We start from the raw sequence: 23,939 nt of genomic DNA on the forward strand, positions 1-23,939 counted from the left end.
AACATGCTAGTCCTGTTAATAAGGGATGCGTGGTTCAGGAAATGTGGGTTATTTCTAAGAAATGTAGCTGCTTTAGGTCAGACAATCTAAAGTTGACTTGGAAATCTAAAGAAACATAAATTGTAAAAGCTATTTCACTTTAAAAATCTGTCTGCCTTGTTTTTAGAAAGAAAAAGCATATGTAATTTCATAGATTCTCTCCAACAAATATTGGAATATTGCCCAAAGAGACTCTATCAGATTAAATAAAAAGAAACACAATGCCTGATTCCTTCAATACATTCAGGAACAAGTAAAAGATACTAAGAACATGTGTCTTACAGACTCACTATGAATGCCTGGAATTCAAACGATTACAGAAACTAGGAAGAGTTTTCAAATTTACAGAATCACAGAGAGTGTAGATGGACATATTTGCCATGCTGTGTTATAAATCAAAAGTCTGTATCTTCTAAATTACCAGCAGAGGAGAGACTCAAGGTGTGGTCCTCTGTCTCACCTCTGTTTGTCTCAACACATCAGATGCCGTTTAATTCTCACCCTCTCCCACAAAGCTTATCTGTTTGCTAATCCTCTGCCTTGGAACCTGTCTGTTCCCTAGTTGGCACTCCCTTCACGTTAGGGCTATGTCCAGTGAAAGACAATATATACATCATCTGGTAAATTATATTAAAATAAATTCCCTATCACACGTAAAACATTATGATGAAACAAAATTCTGGAGGAAGGTCAGAATTATCTTTGAAAAATAAGCAATATGAGATGAAATTTTACTCAATAGGAATTTATGTCTAAATTATAAACCAAAGACAACTAGACACATTCAAAGAAAAAATTTAGGAAGCACACCAGCAAAAAGAGAAATTGACTGCCCCCTTTTGAAACAGGGAAGATTACATGTCGAGTTTATGACGACAAAGGTGCCTTATAACCAATTATTATTTCTAAATGTTAATTAAAGGCTTGTAACAGGTAATAAACAATTAAGAAGAGAAAAGCCTTAAAAAGAAAAGGAGACAATGAAGGAGAACAAATAGTACATTTTGTAAACCTACCGAAAATCAATATCCAACAAAAGGCTTTTAATGTTAGACTTCTTGTCACCTGATGCTTTCAACCTGATCAGCTCATGCAACCTAAAGCAATCAGTGAAAGCAAATTTAATAAGAAATTACAACTGCCATAGACAATAAGCAAGCAAACAAAAACTCCATCAAGGTTCTCCTGGTATTTCTAATATTTCAATGAAACACTGAAGAGAATTTGGCAGACATAACCAAGGTCTCCACTTTGCAAATATTTTTAAAAGGGTAGAACTTATCTGAAACAGAGAAGTCTAAAATCATAAACAATTTAGGAATCAAATCACAAAGAATCTCCTATCATATATCAGAAATCTATACAGATTCCTCTCAAATGTAATATAAATCGCCAACTCCTTAAGAGAGGGACCATACTTTATACTTCCTTTGTATACTCAAAGCTTCATGCTGTACTCTGCACATAGTAAATAACTACGTGATAATTTTTTTTTACAGTTTACATAGTGGTGATAGGAGAAGTTTTTAAACAATCATGTAACATACCTTGGTGTTCCAACACACAGTACTCTTCTGAATCCAAGGGTAGAAAGTAGGTCTACCAAGAACTGACAGCTCCTATCAGCAAACAAATACTGGGCATTTGTCTTCTTGTTTTCCAGTGGATACAGGAGTCGACTGGGCCTTTTTAACTGAGTGAGGGAAACATCACCCACTACCTGATGTTCACCATGCTTCTCCCAGTCGTCTGGTAAGAGCAACTGCTGACATCTTTGACAAAACTTCCTCTGAGACAAGGGCAACTCAATAAACTTCAAGTACCTTCAAGGCAGAATAAAACACAAAGGAATATATATTAAGTTTGTTGTTTTAAAGACAATTAACATGCTCTTTTTGGTATCCAAAAAGCATTACGACTTCCTAAAGAATACTGCATAAAGAAGCAAAGGTAAGAAAATCTGTGGAATGTTGGCTGGAATTTATGTCTGGCTGCATACCTACAAAGTGGAAGAGAATCAGCAATTTCATGAGAATTGAGATGCTCCAATTTAGTCACTGAATGAAGATCAATACCCATTTACAATGTGAATATAATATATTACTCAAACAACTTAGGGGTAATGGAGACTACGAACACGTTTAAATTCACTGACAAATCCATGTGTTCTAACTTTCAAGTGTTAAACAGTCTGGCTCAATAAGACGGTCATTTTAAGATGAGAAATTAAAATCATTCTTCAAGTTCTTATGGCATACTTAGCAAGAAAAACTACCTCCTAAAAGAAAAACCATTCCTACAAGGTCCCTCTATTCTCAGCACTACTGATTGGAGGCAGTTCTAAGAAGCTCACGCCCAGCACAGCAAGATAATATTCACAGCCTGGAAATAAAACTGTACTGGATATCCCACTACATCTCTTTCAAGTCCTCTTTATAGTATCTGACTTAAAAGTTGCCACTTTAGGTTTTTTTTTCTTCATTTCATAAGAAATTATTAAAGAAAGAAAACAATCACGGTTAGTATGTTTTAAAAACATACCAGCTATGAAATCAGAGTGAAAAAACAAAAGAAAAATAAATAAGATTATCAAGGCTCCCAGTGGGTCAGAAATGTCTAACTCCAAGCATGTGAGAGCGCACTAAAGGGTTCTCATTTCTGGAGATGAGTCATACGATTTCTACTGAACTAAACTCTGGAACTGCACTTTAAAAACTGTGAACTTCACATAGAATCAAAGTGGGTTTTAAAACTTTTTATATCCAAGCACAGTTTCACTTCAAAGCACCCAAGGCAGTGACAAACAGATATTCTGAATGGCCACAGCAAGAAATAAGCTTATCATGCCAGTAATTTAAATGTTTCTATTTCTTTGATAACTGTTCTTTTGACAGCTTTATCTACGACTGTAAAGAAAAAGGAGAGTGATATTTGAAGAAACTTTTATAGTAATTCAAAGTAACAATGTCAGTAGATAAAAGGTCCCCTAAGTCATGAAATGCAAATGGAAAAAACCAGTACACTCTTCAGCAAGAGAAACACTGAATCACTACTATTACCTTTCCTTATTAAATGTTAAATGTTGAAGACTTCCACATCCAGCCATGATAGAGTAACAGGAACCAGATTTGCCACTCTGGCCCTCAAAGAATTTTTTCAACACACAAAATATATGAAACCACAGTTTCAAGACATTGGACAAGTGGCAGCCCGAATAGTGAAGGATAAGAGAAAGGAACAGATGAGTGAGTGGTACAACTGCCCAGCTTACTGCCTGTGGAGAGCAGGCAGCACAGAGACGGAGATCCCAAACAAAGCTTGATGAGTTGATGAGGTAGAGCTGAGAATTCGTGGAGGCCAGGGTGGCTGGAGTTCACAGGGCAGAGGACTGGAGAATAGAAGTGGAGGACACAGAACTGAAAATGGGACGCTTAGAGAGAGAGAGCTCCATGATGCTATGATTCCCCTCAAGTCTTCAGCAGAGCACTGATCAGCACACATGTGTGAAGATCTACCCACAGCGAGGGAGAGAACCACTGAAAAGGAGCAGGCAGAACAATCGCTGGATACACACACAGGGCACAGAATGGTTGTCTACTGACGAGCCAGAGTGAGAAACCTCCTAGAACACAAGCATCGGTAGCATGCTCTTCTGAGCACTGCCTCAGGAGTGGGGAGCAATTAGCCCCACCCCAAAGGCTGCTCTGGTCCAGCCCAAAAGCCTAAAGATAAGCCTGCAAAAGCAAGAGACAACAGGGGCCAGCCCCATGGCCAAGTGGTTAAGTTTGCGTGCTCCACTGCAGGCTGCCCAGTGTTTTGTAGGTTCGAATCCTGGGTACGGACATGGCACCGCTCATCGAGCCACACTGAGGCGGCGTCTCACATGCCACAACTAGAAGGACCTACAACTAAAAATACACAACTATGTACTGGAGGTCTTTGGGAGAAAAAAAGGAAAAACAAAATCTTTGGGGAAAAAAAAAAGCAAGAGACAAGAAAGCTTTTCTGTAAAGGATCAGACAGTAAATATTTTGAGCCTGGTAGGCCATCCGGTCTTTCTGCCACACTTTTCTGTCAGCACAAAAGCAACCACAAACCAACTGTACATGAACAGGCATGGCCAGATTCGGCCTGCAGGCTGTAGTTTGCCAAATCCTGCTCAAGAGCATCAAACTACAGCCAAGTAACTTAACTGTGTCCCAGAACAAAGCTCAAAAATATGTAAAGGAATAAAAAATATCCAGTGTACAACAAGGTAAAACTGACACTGCCAGCACTGAATCAAATATTTCCAGGGATGCAAAGAAACAGGAAAACGTGACCCATGATTAGGAAAAAAGATCAATCAATTCGAGCTGACTCAGAAATGACAGAGATGATACAATCAGTAGACAGAGAGAGTAAAGCCATTTATTGTAACTACATTCCATATGTTTAAGGAAGTAGACAAGAACCTAAGCCTGTTAAGTAAAAACATGGAAAGTACTAAAAACACCCAAATCAAACCTATAAAGATTTCTCTTTTAATTGTCTGAAACAAAAAACATCCTAGATGGGATTAACAGCAGTTCAGATACTACAGAAAAAAAAATGGTGACATGAAGTCATGGCCTCAGAAACTATCCAAAATGAAACACTGACAGGCCTAAATACATGAAACTGGACACCCCAAAAGGAGTGGACAGAAAAAATTTTGGAAAAGTAATGGCTGAAATTCTCCAAAATTACATCAAAAGATGCAAGAAGCCTAGAGAACCTCAACCACAAGAAACATGAAGAAAACTACAAGATGCATCATAATAAAATTATTCAGTATCAGTGAAAAAGAGAAAATCTTAAAAAGAGACCAAAGGGAAAAAAGATATGTACAGAGGAACAAAGATAAGAATGATAGCAGATTTCTCACTGGAAACAATGCAAGAAAGAAGACAGTGGAGCAAAACCACGTCTACACAAATTCTTCTAGAACACTGAAGAGGAAGGTACAGTTCCCCATTCATTTGATTAGGCCAGCATTACTCCAAGAGCAAAACCAGAAAAAAAATTATAAGAAAACTAAAGACCAATATACCTCATGAACACAAACTCAAAATCATTACAAAATTTTAGCAAATCAAAACCACAATACACACTGGTTACATGATGACCAAGTGTAATTTATCCCAGGAATGCAAGGTTGTGTCAACGTTTGAATTCAATCAATGCAATTCACCATATTAACAATCTTAAAAAAGTGATCATCTCATTAAATGCAGGAAAAAGCACTTGACAAAATCAAACATTCATTCATGAAAAAGATTCTCAAAAAACATAGAAGGAATAGATGGGAACTTCTGCAACCTGATAAAGGGCATCCAAGAAAAACCAATAGCTAACACTATACTGATAAAAGACTGAATGTATTCCTCCTAAGTCTGGGACTCAGCAAGGACCTTTACTCCCACCATTTCTATTCAACATTGACTGGGGATTCTAGCCACTTTAATAAGGCAAGAAAAAGAAATAAAAGGCATGGATTAGAAAGGAAACATTAAAACTTCTTTATTTACAGACAACATGATCATGTATGTAGAAAGGCCTAAGGAAATCTTCAAAAAAGCTGCCAGAGCTAATAAGTAAGCTAATCAAGATTGCAGGATAAAATATTAATATACAAAATTAATTGTATTGTTAACAACTGGCTGGCTTATATCTCAACACATGATCAATCTTAATATCACAGAGTGAAGAAGACATTATCTATCTTTTAATGTGATACAAAAGGAAATACACCCTACCATTTAAAAAAGAGTCTTGGCCCCAGAACTGAACTTGAGTCTGATGACACCTCTACTTTACAATAAATACAGAGAATAGAATAAATGTTGCACAACATTACGGGATGCGGTCAACCAAATCCAGAATGTGGGAAATTCTATAGGACAAATGGCTCTGCTTTTCCAACAAACAAAAGATTAATAATATGAACCAGGGCTGGCCCCGTGGCCAAGTGGTTAAGTTCGTGTGCTCCGCTGCAGGCCGCCCAGTGTTTCGTTGGTTCAAATCCTGGGCACGGACATGGCACTGCTCATCAAACCACGCTGAGGCAGCGTCCCACATGCCACAACTAGAGGGACCCACAACGAAGAATATACAACTATGTACCGGGGGGCTTTGGGGAGAAAAAGGAAAAAATAAATAAATAAAATCTTTAAAAAAAAAAAACCTTAGAGGCACCCTGTGTAGACAGGCTTATCCTTTCTCACTTTAAAAAAAATAATAATAATAATATGAACCAACTGCAATATGTGAGCCCTGTTTGGATCCTGATTTGAAAAAAACAATTATAAAAGAGAATTTATGGGCTAATCAGAGAAATATGAATACTAACTGCATGTTACATAATATCAAAGAAATGTTTATTTTTTTAGGTAATTTTAACAGTATTGCAACTATGTTTTTTTTTTTTTAAAAAGGCTTTATCTCTTGGGGCTGGCCCCGTGGCCGAGTGGTTAAGTTCGCGCGCTCCGCAGCAGGCGGCCCAGTGTTTCGTTAGTTCGAATCCTGGGCGCGGACATGGCACTGCTCATCAGACCACGCTGAGGCAGCGTCCCACATGCCACAACTAGAAGAACCCACAACGAAGAATACACAACTATGTACCGGGGGGCTTTGGGGAGAAAAAGGAAAAAATAAAAAAATTTAAAAAAAAAAAAAAAAAAGGCTTTATCTCTTGAGATACACAGAGAAGTATCTATGGATAAAATTATATAATGTCTAGACTGAAGGTCCCGGTAGAGGGTATAAGTGAAATAAAATTCGCCTCATGTTATAATTGAAACTGGGTGTGGTGTAGCAGATTCTTCATACTGTCTTCCTTATACGCATAGGTGGAGACAGGAGTGCAGTTCTTTATAAACCTCACAGAATTATTTGGTTTTTTACCACATAGAGATTTTTTTTAATTGAGATTTAATTCACACACCACAATCACCCTTTTAAAGTGTACAATTCAGTAGTTTTTAGAATATTCATGAAGTTGTGCAAACATCAACCCCAATCTAATTCCAGAACATTTTCATCACCTCAGAAAGAAACCTGGTACCCATTAGCAGTCACTCCCCATTTCCCCCTACCCCCAGCCTCTAGAAACCACTAATATACTTTCTTTTTTTTAAAGATTGGCACCTGAGCTAACATCTGTTGCCAATCTTCTTTTTTTTTTTTTTTTGCTGCTGCTGCTTCTCCCCAAAGCCCCCCAGTACATAGTTGTATATTTCAGTTGTAGGTCCTTCTAGTTGTGGCACGTGGGATGCCACCTCAGCATAGCTTGATGAGCAGCGTCATGTCCAAGCCCAGGATTCACACCGGTGAAACCCCGGGCCAATGAAGCAGAGCACACGAACTTAACCACTCGGCCACGGGGCCGGCCCAACTAACATACTTTCTATCTCTCTATATTTGCCCATTCCAGACATCTCATATAATGGGAATCATACATTAGCCACGTACAAATTTTGATTTAAAAATTTTTGGTTAATAAAAGATTTTAATGTAAAAAATAAAAATTGCTAGAAGATGAATTTCAACCAAATAGGAGATGAATGAAGAGACTACAGCCAAGGGGCTGTCAGTAAGCACTGAATCCACTTAATTACAGCATAAAAACAGAAACAAATATGGGTATTATGGTTACGGTTATAAATCCAAATTAAACTGATAGGGGAATAGGAAGAGAAAGTGGAATATAGTGTAAGTATACTGATTCTCTCCTGTTTTAGAGTCACAGCCCAAAATATGTAATTTAAAACTAAAAAAATCAAGTAAACGTACTGTAAGCAATATTCAAAGGCATAAAGATTAACCCTAAAAAGAAATAACCAACTAAAATTGGATAGTGATTGTAGAGAAAGAAAGAGATAGAAAGAAGAAATATGCTAAGTTCATTTCTCATTTTTAGATGAAGACTAAAAAAAAGGATTAAATATAGTATAAAAAGTTACAAAGTGAACCATGAGAACAGAAACATAGAAGAAACACACATTAGAAAAAGAAAAGCAAAGAAAACACAGACCATATAGTGAAAGAGAACAAAAAGAAGCAGTAAAAACAGAAAGTATAAAATAAGACAGTAAAACTAAGACCCAGCATATCTGTTACATCCACTATGAAAACAGGCTAAAATCGCCCCTTAAAAGAAAGCCTGTCAGACTGGATCACAAAGCAAAATCTAACCACTCTATTTCATAACTTCGAGGATGCATATTTTTTCACATTTTAGCATCTACAACATTGAGATGTGACTTATAACTGCCGTCAGCCAAACAGAGGGCATGACATAGATGTGTGTCCACCCGTGGGCAAACTCGGCCCTAGGTCCTCATGCTGTCGTCTCTTCAGTGCAGCGCTGGGCGCCACTGGAACTACAGGCCGTCCCACTGCCAGCACCTATGACTCAGTCCTGGAACACAGAGCTCCCGCACGTGCAGTCAGGCACCAAACACAGCAACGGGGCATACGTTTGATATTAAACAAGTAAACACTCGTGGCTGAAAGAATGACAACAATCAAGGACTTTACAGGAAAAAAGAGAAAGAAGATCCCCAAAACGAAGCTGTGTCAGGTTCTGCTACTTAAATACAGTCAAAAGGACTGCCTATCACACACCAAGCGGTGCCAACTCAAGGCAGGAGAAGCCGCAAAATCACCAGGAAGAGATGAAAGAAAATTCAAAGCAAAGAGGGGCGGTTGTCACAACTCGCCCACCACATTGGACTATCTTAAGGCACTCAGTTTAATTATTTTTAAAAGAAAGAAAAGAACACTGTTAAATGAACCGTCACTTAAATATCTTTGTGCCTTGGTGAAATTCTTTCAGAAAGCTTTATTGCTAGTTTATTAAGCTTCTCTTGACAAAAGAAAAACTGAGATCTTCCGCATACTTCTCTCTATTCAAAATCACATCATAATCATTCAAGCATACTGTTTTAAATTTAACATTCAGACACAAGGTCTTTTTAAAGGTTTGGGAGTAAGAACACGAGACTATCAAGAGCTGAGGGTTACTCAGAGCTCCCCCCTCATTCATTCTTACTCCACACCCCCGGGGGGAGAAGAAATTCATTCTGCCGCGTGGCTCTGCAGGATTCACAATTGCAGGCTAGTATTTTGAAATGTCATTTTTATTGATCTCCATTTGATGTTCCATTTGCCTTTCCTGGAGCAGACAAATTATGTGCATGCCATTTCCCTAATAGCAGACGTTGGAAATCTGAGTTTAAATGAGCTCTTGAAAAAACAACTAAATGAAATATCAACTAAACAAAACTATTGGGATACACATACATTAATGCTGATTTTAGCATTAAAATATATCTTTCTTAAGACTTCACAGGTCACAATAAGGGTGCCAACATACTACATGATAGAATAACACATTTTAGGGCATAACAGGCAGCGAAACACTACAAGAAAAGTCAAATCTCAGGCATAAAATGTAAATCTGTCAACTGAACACATGAAATTTAAAGCATGGTTCAAAGACTGGGATTAGAAAAAGGACTATCAAATCCTATTCTGCAGAACCTAGAAATCTGTGCAGCACAGCCAGTTCCGTAATAAAAATCAAGTAACAAAAGTCAGTTTATCTTGTTAGCTACCATCTTTCCTTTCTAACAATTTCAAAAACAAATTAGTCAATAAAAAGCTATTATTACTCCACAATAACAGATGAAAGGTTTGCTTTACAGAATAGGTGTAATGTTTAAATGCATTTTAATACTTTTACATATAGTATTATTTAATAAAATAACTTATAAATCAGTTGTATAAAGTTAAATTAGAAAATAAATACAATCTCAAGTAACAGTACATCATCCATAGATCCATTTACACACAAGAATGAACTGCTAGTCTTAAGCTGAAGACACACTAACAAAACAGATAATTAATAACAGAGACTAGGTAACTTAGTAAGCCTTTGATTTTAAAAAGTCAAAATTTTAGATTTTTAGAGGAACGACTGATTTCAAACTTTTCACTCCTTAGACAGCATATAAGAAATCATAAAGAGCATCAATTACAAAGTGATGCAATGAAATCAATTATACTGTATTTCAAAAAGCTTAAACTTCTACTCATCCTCTAAAACCTGTTCAAACACCATGTCCTTAAACTGTATTGAGCAGCTAAGGCACGAGTCAGCTGTAATGCGTCTGACTTTCCAGAGCACTCGGTCTTGCCTAGGAATACTGTTGACACTTAACATATTCTTCTTCGCACTGTGTAATCTTTAAATATATCTCAACTCCAGTACTACCATTTAAGTTCTTTCTGAGCCCTCAACCAAGAATGAATAAACGATTGGAGGGAGGAACGGTTGGATGGAGGCTTGGGCAACAAAATCCTAGGTTATGGGTCACAGAGGATTTAAGATGTTGAAAATTATTTTTAAGACATGCTCTCAAGAACGAGCAATAGATAATAGATAACTAGATAATTAGATAACAGAAGAAATTATGGCCCCCAAGTCTTACTAAATCTCTACTTTCTTTTTCTCTTTTAAATAATTCTGATTCTGTAAGGTGACACCTCTAAGCAGCCCAAACATATAAGCTTTTGAAAATTCTTTAAGACTTCATATTTTAGCCAGTTCTTTCATATTATAATTAGCATGAAATATGAATTTCAAAAATTCCTTATTATCAGGGCCGCCCGGTAGCATAGTGGTTAAGTTCACACCCCGCACTTCAGCAGCCCAGGGTTCACAGGTTCGGATCCTGGGCACGGACCTAGCACTGCTTGTCAAGTCACCCTATGGCGGCATCCCACATAAAATAGAGGAAGACTGTCACAGATGGTAGCTCAACGACAATCTTTCTCAAGCAAAAAGAGGGAGATTGGCTACAGATGTTGGCTCAGGGCCAATCTTCCTCACCAAAAAAATATATATTCCTATTATCAAAAAATCATACTCTGGGGGCTGGCCCCGTGGCCGAGTGGTTAAGTTTGCGCGCTCCGCTGCAGGCGGCCCAGTGTTTCGTTGGTTCGAATCCTGGGCGCAGACATGGCACTGCTCATCAAACCACGCTGAGGCAGCGTCCCACATACCACAACTAGAAGGACCCACAACGAAGAATATACAACTATGTACCGGGGGGCTTTGGGGAGAAAACGGAAAAAATAAAATCTTTAAAAAATAAATAAATAAATAAATAAATCATACTCTGGCAGTACAACAACAAGACAGTGGTTTAGCTCCAGACTAAAATTTTATTATGCAAGGAAACAAGATCACCTAGATTTTCTTATAGAGTTTAATTGAATCACCAATATCCTTAAGTAATAACATGAAAAGCATGCTTATCAGATAAAAGTAAATACAGCAAAGTACAAAACTATGTACATGTTATGACTATAACCTTGTAAAACAAACAAACCTAGGCATAGGAAAAAAGGCCAAAACACGTACTACAAAATAACCAAGGTGCGGGGGTTCAAAGGGAAAACCAGGAGTGATGTTCTTCTACTTTCTGCATCTTCAACATTCTATTTTATCTCATTATGATAATTTTATTAGGATATATCTCTATATAATTCTTTATGTTTTATCTCCTTATATCTCCTTAAATAAAATCATTACACATCACATATTAATTACTATCTTTTATGTTTAAAAATAACATTTTAGAGGGGCTGGCCCCACGGCCTAGTGGTTACGTTTGCCACACCCCACTTCGGCGGCCCGGGTTCAGTTCCTCAGTATGGAGCTACACCACTCGTTGGCGGCCACGCTGTGGCAGTGACCCTCATACGAAACAGAGGAAGACTGGCACAGATGTTAGCTCAGGACGATCTTCCTCAAGCAAAAATAAATACACAAATAAAAATAACATTTTAGAATCAGAGAAGCATAAGTTTGAGTCACAGCTAAGTCATTCTAGTAGTAAGAACTCGATGAAGTTACTCAACTTCTCCACACCTCAATTTTCTCACCTAAGTAAACTACTCGGAAGGACTGAACAGTACCTCACATGAAACGTCTAGTACAGTGCCTAGCTCACAGTAGCACTCAATTTACATTAATTCCCTTTTCAACATTTTTTGTTGTTGATTGAATTCCCATACAGTAAGTAGACAACACTGATTAAGTACTTTGATTAAGGGGCAATCAAGTTATTAAGAAAAGTCTCCTCCATCAAAGGACCTTAAAATCTACCAAGAAACTCAAGAAAGACATCGAATAGAGCCCACTACTCCTTCCCACTTAGCCTGAATAAGACCTCAGAACCCTTCCGAACACAGCAGCCCAGGCAGCCAGAAGGAATTGCCTCGAGAGTGAAAACCTTTTTGTCATCTGCAACGCGGAGCAGGGGCTTCTTAAAAAGCTTCTCCCAGCACATAGAGCACAACATCAAGACACAGGAGGGGAATGAATTCTTTTCACAGGTTTGCCAAAGAATTAAATCTATCACTCAATTTCCATTCACCCAATAAAACATTTACAATGCAGCTTTTAAAGAATGTTTTGGTTCTTTTAGTATTTCAAAATAGAAATATTACAGTAAATCTTCATGACATTGGATTTGGCAATGGATTCTTAGCTATGTCACCAAAAGCACAAGCAACAAAAGAAAGAATTGATAAGCTGAGCTTCATCAAAATTAAGAACTCTTGTGCATCAAAGGACATCATGAAGAAAGTGAAAAGACAATCTGTCATAATTGGAGAAAATATCTGCAAGTCATATATCTGATAACGATGCAATAACAAGAACGTATAAAGACTTCCTGAGACTCAACAACAAAAAGACACACAACACTCTATTAAAAATGGACAAAGGAACTGAACAGACATTTCTCCAAAGAAGATGTACAAGTGGTCAATAAGTACATGAAAAGATGATCTACGTTACTAGTAATAAGAGAAATAAAAATCAACACCACATGTGAAGTGACATACCAATTCACAACTACTAGGATGGCCATAATCTAAAAACAGAAAACAGGGGCTGCCCCAGTGGTGCAGCAGTTAAGTTCGCACGTTCTGCTTCAGTGTCCCCAGGTTCACCAGTTTGGACCCTAGGTGTGAACCTACACACTGCTTGGCAAGCCATGCCGTGGCAGGCATCCCACATATAAAGCAGAGTAAAATGGGCACGGACGTTAGCTCAGGGCCAGTCTTCCTTAGCAAAAAGAGGAGAATTGGTGGCAGATGTTAGCTCAGGGCTGATCTTCCTCAAAAAAACCCCCAGAAAACAACAAGTGTTGTCAAGGATATAGAGAAATTGGAAGCCTCATACGTTGCCGATGGGAATGCAAAACGGTGTTGTCACTGTGAAAAACAATTTGGTGGTTCCTCAAGAAACCAAACACGGAATTACCACAATTCAATAATTCCACACTTTTAGGTATATACCCAAAATAACTGAAAACAGGAACTCAAAGAAATATTTGTATGCCAATGTTCACTGTAGCGTTATTCACAACAGCCAAAAAGTGGAAACAACCCAACTGTCCATTGATGGATGAAAGGATAAACAAAACATAGTATATACATACAATGGAATATTATTCAGCCACAAAAGTATGAAGTTAAGATACATGCTACTACATGCATAAGCCTTAAAAACATTATGCTGCATGAAATAAGCCAGACACGAAAGGACAAATATTGTATGATTCCACTTATATGATGTACTTAGAAGAGTTAAATTCACAGAGACAAAAAGTATGGCAGAGGTTACCAGGGTTTGGGAAGAGGTGGAATGGGGAATTATTGCTTAATGGTCATAGATTTTCTGTTTGGGGTGATGAAAAAGTTTTGGAAATACACAGTCACGATGATTGCACAACACTGTGAATGTAATGAACGCCACTGAACTGTACAGTTAAAAATCACTAAAATGGCAAATTTTGTTATACATCTTTTACCACAATAAAACTTTTAAAGTAAATTAAATTTAAAGGCACAGGAAAAAATACAACAAAAAATAATAAATAAAAACGCCACCGCATCAGTACCTTTCCACACACTGCGTTCGGGAGAGAGGAGGCTGACATCTTCGGTTGTAAGCTTCTCGGGCAGCAAGTCTCGCTCCTGACAACTGAAAGAGAATAAAAAACCCACTTAATAAACCATCAAACTTGCTACCACCTTAGAAAAACTGGTTTCACATTCTGACATCAAAAAGCCAGAAATTCAAGCAGCTCAATGTTGTAAACAAGCATTCATTTCAGGGGAAAACAAAACAAAACACACTGAACTGCGAAAATTCTAGAGCAGTTTGAAGCAATGCCCAACATATTAAACCACTGAGAGATCACCTGACAAGTGGTGATCTTAACGGGTCTGCAGAAGAGTGGCGTACAAGACTGTTTTCCAACACACCTAACAAAGCCGGCAATTTTCTAGTCAAAACTTTCAGAAACTTCAATTGGGGCTGAGTCCAAATGGATACCAAGCTCATAACTCTAAGTGCCTTCACTGGTCATCCAGTGGCTGTATAAAGGATGTTCAAAGCAAATGTTCAAGAAGAGTGTTCTTCTAAAACACTTCCTGGAATGATCTAGACTAGACTCCCTGGGAGAAATCTGTATTTGCAAACGATGGATTAGCCACCACAGTAGTTTAAGACATCGGTAAACAGGGCAAGTTCAGAGTAAGTATAAACTCCGGTCTCTCAAACCAAAAAAACATGTTATCTTCACCTCTCTTAAGAGACTCGACTTATCTAATGCTCATACTACAGAGTTTTTATTGGTTTAGACATTCTCAATAAAATGTCACAAACATCAAAAAGGAAAAAACATATATCCAAAAAGTTGATATACCTTTTCATCTTCCCATTGAAAAAAATTACAGTCTTTTCTATCTCTGCAGGCTGAGCAGGCATAAAACCTCCGCGTTCCTTCTCTCCCTTGGCTCACCTTTACAAACAGAAGAGTGGGTCCTAGTTCCAGAGGAGGAAAAAACATGTCAAACGATAGTCATCTACATCAAGTTCCTAGTTTTCACCGCCCTTAAATAAAACTTGTTTTAGTTTTAAGCACAATTTGTCAAAATTAAATCCACTACTTTGTTCAAAAAATATTTTTCCTTTTCTCTCAGTCACAACATTCAGAGATATATCTATTTTTTATATAAATATATTCGTATATTTCTTATATTTAAGAAATAATTTTTGAGAACTGGTCTCTGCTATTGTCAGTATAACTGCTGTCTACAGAGTGAATGACCTGGGTCCTGAGACTAAAACAAGGAGGGGTCCAGAGAACCGAGCACTTTGCCATCTCCCGCTCTGCTATCCTTTCAGAGAAAATCGGAGCTTTTAGAGTGGCACACACCCTCTCTCTGCAAGTTAGAGAAAAACCTGGCCTGGTTTCTAAGCAAGAATTCATTCTATCATTCTCCCTAAGTTTTTTTTATTGAAAAGATAGCAAATCAACAAATGAAATCCCCAAGTACTGGGCAATGGGAATTAATCACATGAAGTCCCTTACCCAGCCTCTTCCTTAAAAAAGAAATGTTAACAGCCTTGGAGCCAAAACCACAACAGTGAGGACTCTCTACAACGGTTTCTCAATAAGTTGAAAAACACGACGCCCCGAGAAAGGGGCGTTTTCTAGGCATCACGCACGGTGGGGGAGAGGCAGATAAACACCGGGAGCTCTGAAAGCCCACGGCACCTTCACGCCCCCGGAGCCCCACAGCCAGGCTGAGCCCAGACACGGACCCACCGTGAGGGCAAAGTGGAGCAGGAGTGGCAGGATCGGAGGAAAGCACCACCTCCGCTCCCGAGCTCTCCGAGCGACCCCCGTTCCCCTCTGTCTCCACGGCTCCAAGCCCGTCCCTGGGGGCTGCCATCTTCCCGCCGCCGTCCCGAAAGCCTCAGTCCGAACCAAGGAAACTGAGAAAGAGTGTCGCCGAGACCCACAACGGACTCACAGCGCCCCCATGCGCCTAGGAGGAGCTGCAGCCGCTGGGCGCAGGCCACGCCCCCAAACGCTTTCCCGCCAGCCCTGGGCTGGCCCTAAATGGCCCCCGGTGCAGCCGGTGGGGCGACTCGCAGGCAGTTTGTTGGACCTGTGCAAGAACCTCACCTGTTTTCTGCCGCACCCTCAGCAACTGTAAGTACCCTCGTTTGGTAAGAACACAGCCAGGAGATGAGATGACTCTTTAGAGCAAAGATTTGGTCGGGTTCGAAGTCCAAAAGGTGGTGTCACTACCAACAGCAGCTAGAAATAGTTTCAGCAGCAGATGGTTGGTGGAACCATCCTCTTTTTTCAAAGTCACTCTCACGCTGTCATGTATCACGTTTTGGTTTTTTTGGACGACGTTTATAGTTGCATACAGTAGTTGCATGGCCACTGACTCTTTTTTTTTTTTTTTTTTGGTGAGAAAGATTGGCCCTGAGCTAACAGCTTGAGGGAGATTGTCCCTGAGCTAATATCCATGCCAATCTTCCCCTATTTTGTATATGAGATGCTGGCCACAGCATGGCTTGATGAGCAGTGTGTAGGTGTGCACCCGGGTCCAAAGTCACGAACCCTGGGCCACTGAAGCAGAACATGAAAACTTAACCACTATGCCACCAGGCTGGCCCCTCCACTGACATTTATATGTGGAAAGAAATGAAACCGGACCTATTCGCATATGACATGATTGTCTACATAGAAAATCCCAAGGAACCTACAAAAATAACTCAAGTTTAAACCGAGTTCAGCAAGGTTGCAGGACATCAGATAAACATATAAAACTCCATTGTACTTCTGTATACTAACAATGAACACCTGAACGCCCAAATTAAAAACAGACTACCACTTACAACCACTCAAATCAATGAAACACTTAGCTGTAGATCTAACAAAACATGTAACAGACTTGTATGCTGAAAACTACAAAATGCTGATGAGAAAAGATCTAAATAAATGTAGAGACATACCATGTTCATGGATGGGAAAACTCAACATGGTAAAGATGTCAGTTCTCCCCAGGTTTAGCTCAGATACAGGTTTAGCACAATTTCTATCAAAATCCCTGCAGGATGGGGCCGGCCCCGTGGCCGAGTGGTTAAGTTCGTGTGCTCTGCTTCAGTGGCCCAGGGTTTCGCTGGTTCGGATCCTGAGCACAGACATGGCACTGCTCGTCAGGCCACGCTGAGGCAGCATCCCACATGCCACAACTAGAAGGACCCACAGCTAAAATATACAACTATGTACTGGGGGGATGTGGGGAGAAAAAGCAGGAAAAAAAAAAAAGAAGATTGGCAACAGTTGTTAGCTCAGGTGCCAATCTTTAAAAAAGAGAAATCCCTGCCAGATTTTTGTAGATATAGACAATGTTATTCTGAAATTTATATAGAAAGGCAAGGGACCTAGAATAGCTAAAACAATTTTTAAAAATAATAATAAAGTGGAAGAAATCAATCTATCCAATTTCAAGACATTGTATTGCTGCAGTAAACACATACACACTCACACGGTTGTAGATGAAATAGTCAAATGCCTCCTTATAGAGAATTGATGGTACACAAACATATTTAACATCACACATTTAATACTATGGCATATTAATTTAGAAATATTGCTCTACTCGACACACATCCATGCAATGGTTTCACTCACATCCTTTGACTGTAAGAATTCCCTTTTTCATGTTGTCCAGCACAAGTTTCCAGAACACATTATCTGCACTTCTGCATCTTTTGGGTAGGAAAGTTTCTGGATCCATATTTGATGATATTTTTGGAAATTTTGTGTCAAGACCTAACTACCCATTCTCATTAACATTAACAGTTCTATTTTTTTTAAAATATCTCTTATAGGCAAAGATTTGTGATCTTTAAAAGACTTGTTTACAAAATTTGCAATTGAATTAATGAAATCACACCACCAGAAATAGTTAGTGAGTTTGTATTTTCTTCTTCTCTCTTAAATAATTCTGATTCCGGGATGTGACCTCCGTAAGCAGCCCACTAGTAGGGATTTTCAGCCTTTGCAAGTGAGCTTCCTCAAACAGTGAAAGTCCAGCAAAGGTTGATCCCAATAAGGTAAATGAGAGAACACCCCCTAGTGTGAGAGACTTTGAAGGTTTCAAAAAGGAGGCAGTTCTTCTTTTCTGGGGGATAATTTTGGGGAGAAAAAAAATCTCACCTCATATTCAGACATATATATTAAATACTCTAGGTTGAATATTTGCTGAAGTGGTCATGACCATGAGCAATAAGTTATGGATGTTTCATTTTACTGTCTAACAATGTTTTTAGTTTGTGCAAGTAAATCCTTGAGCAGAGAAAAGCTGACAGACATAGCAAGATTCTCAAAGGAAACCAGTGGCAGAGCTGAAAATAGGCCCTGAAGCCTGAGCACTGAGACAGACCCCTGTGAACACCCCGTCTCACAGAGGATGACGCTAATGCTGCTAGACACGCTTGAATCCAGCAACTCCCCCGCCAGAGGATGTGGACAGACTGGGGAGCTTCCTGTAGGGACCAGGATGTCTCGCTCCTTGACTTTGTTCATCGAGTAAAAGCCCTCCAAGGCCCAAATCTCCTGCAGAGAAAGTGGTTGAAGCCGGAGGAGCGGTTTGTAGCAGACGCCTGACCCACTTCTCTGTCTCCTGTAAGAGCACCCCAGTTTTCCTCTGGGAAACCAACCCTCGCCAAATTGAGCCCATGTCATCTGAGAGCTACGAAGAACCATGGGGACTGGCTTGGTTTGGGCAGGTGAGTTGGGGCGTCTGCTGAAATGAATGAGAAAGACAGCTGTAATAATAATAATATGCCTTGATCTTGTCATCTCAGTGGCATCCATAGTGTTGATTTGTCGTGTGCCTGAGGGGTTCGGCTCTCCAGTCTTGCCTCGGATACGTGATGCATCTGGTGGTTGGCTGGTCCAGGTTCACCTTGGCTGGGATAACTCAGCTCTGCTCTGTGTGTCTCTCATCCTCCTTGCAATGTGCTGAATGTTCCTGTCCACCCAAAATTCATAGGTTGAAATCCTAACCCCCAAAGGTGATGGTGTTAGTAAGTGGGGCCTTTGGGAGGGGATTAGGTCATGAGGGTAGACCCATCATGAATGAGATTAGTGCCCTTATAAGGGGCCCCAGAGAGCACCCTAGCCCGTTCTGCCATGTGAGGATGCAAGAAGTCTGTGACCCAAAGGGGAGCCTTCATCCGATCTTGCTGGCACCCTGATCCTGGACTGCAGCCTCCAGGACTGTGAGCAATAAACTTTTCTGTTGTTTTAAGCTACCCCGTCTGTGGTATTTTGTTACAGCAGCCCTAATGGGCAAGACACTTCTCTTGGAACCAGGGGGCCGGTCTGGGCACATCTTTCTTATGGAGGGGTGGGAGCACAAGAGAGCCAGGAGAAACAGACGAATTCTGGAGGCCTAGGCTTGGAGCTGCCACTGTCACTTCTACCTCATTCTTTTGGCTCAAGAAAATCATGTGGCCAAGCATTGCAGAGCTACATGGCAAAGGACATGGGTCAGAGAGGGGTGAAAAACTGGGACCAATGACACACTCTATTACAGACGCACTCTTCACTGGGGCAACCAAGTGGCTGGTGGCAGTGTGTCCCCCAACTTGAGGAGCACATGCCTTAGCATGAAGCCAATAAGAGGAAAGCAGAACTAGAAGATAGGAATGTATGATGAGTCCATGTGAGCACCTAGATCCAGATGTGCCTGAAGCCCTCAGTTATGTGAATCACAAATTCCTTTGTCTCCTAAGCCACTTTGAGATGGGTTTGCTTCTATCAATCACAACCAAGAATGTCGATTAACCCTCTGTGGCTGCAGCCATAACAATTGGATGGGTGTATCTGTCCATTTAAATGCCTTGAAGCTCTGTTCCAGTCAAGACCAGCTAATGCTGCTCTGCATTCTCCCTGCCACAATCGCTGTCAATATTCCTGCTATCCCCGCCTCCATCCCATCTGTCCCTTCTGGCCCTGGCAGTGGAACCCAGTCTCCCCAGATGCCTTTTGCCTCAAAGTGAGCACCTCCTTCTCTTTAAGGGGAAAACTGTCAGGGGAGATGACCAGTAACAATGGACCCCTACGAAGACTTTACCGTGGCAGACTCTGCTTTCTGGTTCTGCATCCTGACTCCCGTGCTGACAGAGTCACAGCGACAGACTGAATTGTATTCCCCCCAAAAGGTCATATGTTGGAGCTCTAACCCCCAATGTGATGGTATTGGACGTGGGGACTTTGTAAGGTAATCAGGTTTAGATGAGGTCATGAGGGTGGGCCTCCATAATGGGATTAGTGCCCTTATAAGAAGAGGAAGAGACCAGAGCTTTCTCTCTCTCTCTCTCTCTCTCTGTTTCTCTCTCTCTCTCTGCCATTTGAAGCACAGGACGAAGGTGGCCATCCATGAGCTAGGAGCCAGGAGCCGAATCTGCCAGCACCGTGATCTTGGACTACTCATTCTCCAGAGCTGTGAGAAACGACTTTCAGTTGTTGAAGCCGCCCGCTCTGTGGCGCTCCGCTACAGCCGCCCGTGCTGACTGAGACACTCGTGGAGCTCCTTTCATCCTCCCTCTGCTTTAATTTCTGAGAGTAAAGCTCAGCAAACCTCTGCCCACCCCTCAGAAGCCTTAACTGTGACAACATGGCTGGAGAAGGGCTTGGAATCAAAGGGCCTTTGTGTAGCGTCCCTCGGATCTCTGAAAAACAGCGACGACGCTGCTGAACCAAACACCCTGAAAGTAGGGACGCCCTTTGATAAACTACAGAGACTCCCTGGGCATTTCTGCTGTGCTGGGCTTGCCATGCACCCTGGGACGTGACAGACAGGAGCCCCACTGGAGCGGGCCTTTCAGAAGGCAGTGAAGTCCTGAGGCCAGGGACCCCAGGAGGCACCCCATCGGTGCTCTGAGGGGGCTGCGCCTCCACGCTTCTTCCTGGCTGCCTGCGCCCCTCTGGTACGAGCATTGGGAACGAGGTGCAGAAGAGAATGTGTATTTATGTGCGTGAAAGTGACCATTCCTTATAAACACACAGAAAGGAAACCTGCAGATAGATAAATCTACTGAAAGGTAAAATTCCATGGGTAGATGGTTGAATAGTGTCCCCCAAAAACTCAGGTCCACCTGGAAACTCAGAATGTGATCTTACTTGGAAATAGGGTCTTTGCAGATGTAATTAGGTAAGGATAGAGATGAGGTCGTTAGAGTGGGCCCTAAATCTGATGAGAGTGTCCTTCTAAGAAGATGCAGGGACACAGAGACAGAGGTGGGTGGAGGCTGGAGTTATCTGCCACAAGCCGAGGAATGCTTGGGGTCGCTAGAATCTAGGAAGAAGCAAGAAAAGCTCCTCCACCAGAGCCTTGGGAGGGAGCGTGGCCCTGCTGGCACCTCGATTTCGAACCTGAAGCTGTGAGAGAGTAAATTTCTGTGGTTACCGCCCCTGATTTGTGGCGCTGTGTTACAGCAGCCCCCGCAAACTCAGACACCCTGTCTGCGGCTTTGTCCTCCTCCCCTCCTGAGCCCAGCTCTGCCACTCCCTTTCCAAGTGGCTTGGAGAAGTCGCTGTCTGAGCTTCAGTTTCCTCATCTGTAATAATAACAGTATCTACCGCCGAGGAGTGGGAGTGTGGGGGTACATGAGAAAATGACGCGAGAGCACCATGTCAACAGCCAAATGATACGTACGTGTTAGTCATTACACTCCTCTCTCATGGCTGTGTTCAGATATGTAGGGGTGCTGCTACGGGAAAGAGAGTTCCTTTTATCCTGGGTTACTCAGCACAGTAGAACCTGGGTGAGATTATAAGGAGGCAGATTTTGGCTAAAAAAAAGAACATACTGTGGGGTTCCTAGAAGCGAGCCCTGAATGGAGATTCTCGTGTAAGTGATTTATTGAAGGAGAAACTTGCAAGGAAGTGAGAGAAGCAGGAGAGGGGAGGGGTAGAAGGAGGCAGAGATGTGGTTTCAGCTGGAGTCCAGCCTCAGTCTGATGCACAGGGAGCTCTGGTGCATAGCTGGCACTGCGGTGTTGCCTGCTTTGGGGGTGGAGGGGGACTATGGTACCCCACCATCAGTCATGCCCAATCCCAGACTAAGCAGAAGTCCTGGTTGGGACCTCAGGGAAGCCTCCTTAAAGGAACGACTCAACTGGGAGATTTATCTGCTTATTTTTCCCCCCTTCTCCTCCCTGCTGGTGGAATACGATACGATGACTGACCTCCAGCAACCATCTTGGACCTTGAGGTAAACTTGAGACAGAAGGCAGGCAGAAAGATAGGAAAACTAGACTGTCTAACAACTTCTTTCATGTGAGAATAAACCCTTGTCTGTTTAAGCCGCTTGTATTTTGTGTTTTCTCTTACATGTAATCAAACTTAATTTTTTTTTTTAAAGATTTTATTTTTTTCCTTTTTCTCCCCAAAGCCCCCCGGTACATAGTTGTGTATTCTTCGTTGTGGGTTCTTCTAGTTGTGGCATGTGGGACGCTGCCTCAGCGTGGTCTGATGAGCAGTGCCATGTCTGCGCCCAGGATTCGAACTAACGAAACACTGGGCCGCCTGCAGCGGAACGCACGAACTTAACCACTCGGCCACGGGGCCAGCCCCTAATCAAACTTAATTTTAATAGAGGGTTTTTTAATGGCACTTTAGGTTTCAAAAATATGATTTGTAACTAAAATCATATACACTATGTACTGTCCAGATTATAATGCTTCTGCCTTAAAAAGGGAAGGATTGAACTTGGATGATAACTGTAATTTTTTTGAACATTCCACCATGTGTCTGGTGCTTTAAATATGGAAACCATTTCATCCATATGTAGTTGAGGGGAGCTCTTATTCCACACACTGCACACCCGAGGAGACGGGAGCAGAGGCTCGGCCGTGCGGGGCAGTGTGGAGTCAGATGGTCTTGGTTCTAATCCCACCCACCACTTAGCTTAGGCAAGCGGTCACTTGACCAGTTTCTTGTTCCATAGCAGACGGGCGATGATAATAGTACCTACCCTTTTAGGTACTATCGGGAAGATTAAAAGTGATGATCCATGTAAAGCATTCACCAAAGTGCCTGCAACATCGCGAGCAGTTAATAAAGCTTAGTCATGACGATGACTCAGAGTCAGAGCTGAGGCGGGATGTGATCCGATGGCCCTCCCACTCCAGTGCTCCTGCTCCTTCTGCGACCTCGGCAGACAGGCCACATGGGCCCTCACCTCAGGGGATGGAGCACACTGCCTGCTGCTTCTCCTCTGTCCACCTCTCCCCCCTCTTGGCTTGGTTAACACCTAGTCCTCTCAGGATTGTTGAGACGTCTCATCCCCTGGGAAAGCCCAGGATTACGTTAGATGCACCTCTTATATGCTCCTCTGGGATCCCGAATGGACATCAGTGATATTAATTATTGCTCTACATTAAAACAGCCTAATGGCTGGCTTGTGCTCCCCTCTACACTGTAAGTCCTTTGAGAGCAATGATTGTGTATTATGCTTATATCCACAGTGCTGGCACATAACAGACATTTAATACATATTTTTTGATTAAATGACAAAATCAGTTTCAAAATAGCTGAGAGTATTTGAGCTGGAAGGGACCACTGAGTTATCCCATCTCGTGATTCCAACAAGGGCCAAGCTACCTCCTGAGGACTGGAAATGTGTGGAGGTGTTTTGCATTGTCACAGTGATTGGAGGGCACTACCAGACTTTGGGCAGTAGGGGCTGGGTACTAAATGGCCTGTAATGGTTAGAACAGTCTTGTGAAATAAATAGTTTATTACTCTAAGTCTGGCACAATTTTTTTTAGAGTCTGGGCAGACATTTATGGAGGTGAAAAACCTGTTTATAGTTTAAGCCTAGGATCTAACTTTGATTTACACAAAGTATTTTCGTACAGTTTTAACATATCTGAATATGCCAGGACTGCATCTACTGCATATATCATGGGGAAA

The 23,939-nt window shown here is 41.2% G+C and overlaps 1 protein-coding gene across 4 annotated transcripts in view; it reads right to left on the bottom strand.

Moving 5' to 3' along the window:
• The window catches only part of ZCCHC4 (zinc finger CCHC-type containing 4), a 43,788-nt gene extending 27,892 nt beyond the window's left edge, over positions 1-15,896 (bottom strand). For 2 of the 4 annotated variants that reach the window (XM_046657578.1, XM_046657581.1), the window contains exons 1-5: positions 15,756-15,896; positions 14,850-14,968; positions 14,040-14,122; positions 1,587-1,862; positions 1,056-1,136 (exon numbers count right to left, since the gene is read on the bottom strand). In XM_046657578.1, coding sequence (XP_046513534.1) covers positions 1,056-1,136; positions 1,587-1,862; positions 14,040-14,122; positions 14,850-14,968; positions 15,756-15,882 — 686 coding nt within the window. In that variant the 5' untranslated portion in view covers positions 15,883-15,896. The remainder of the gene's footprint in view (positions 1-1,055; positions 1,137-1,586; positions 1,863-14,039; positions 14,123-14,849; positions 14,969-15,755) is intronic. The other 2 variants (XM_046657580.1, XM_046657579.1) reach the window with 2 other exon arrangements.
• Positions 15,897-23,939: the final 8,043 nt, after the last annotated feature.

The sequence above is a fragment of the Equus quagga genome, chromosome 3 (assembly GCF_021613505.1).
Source record: "Equus quagga isolate Etosha38 chromosome 3, UCLA_HA_Equagga_1.0, whole genome shotgun sequence".
Classification (NCBI taxonomy): domain Eukaryota; kingdom Metazoa; phylum Chordata; class Mammalia; order Perissodactyla; family Equidae; genus Equus; species Equus quagga.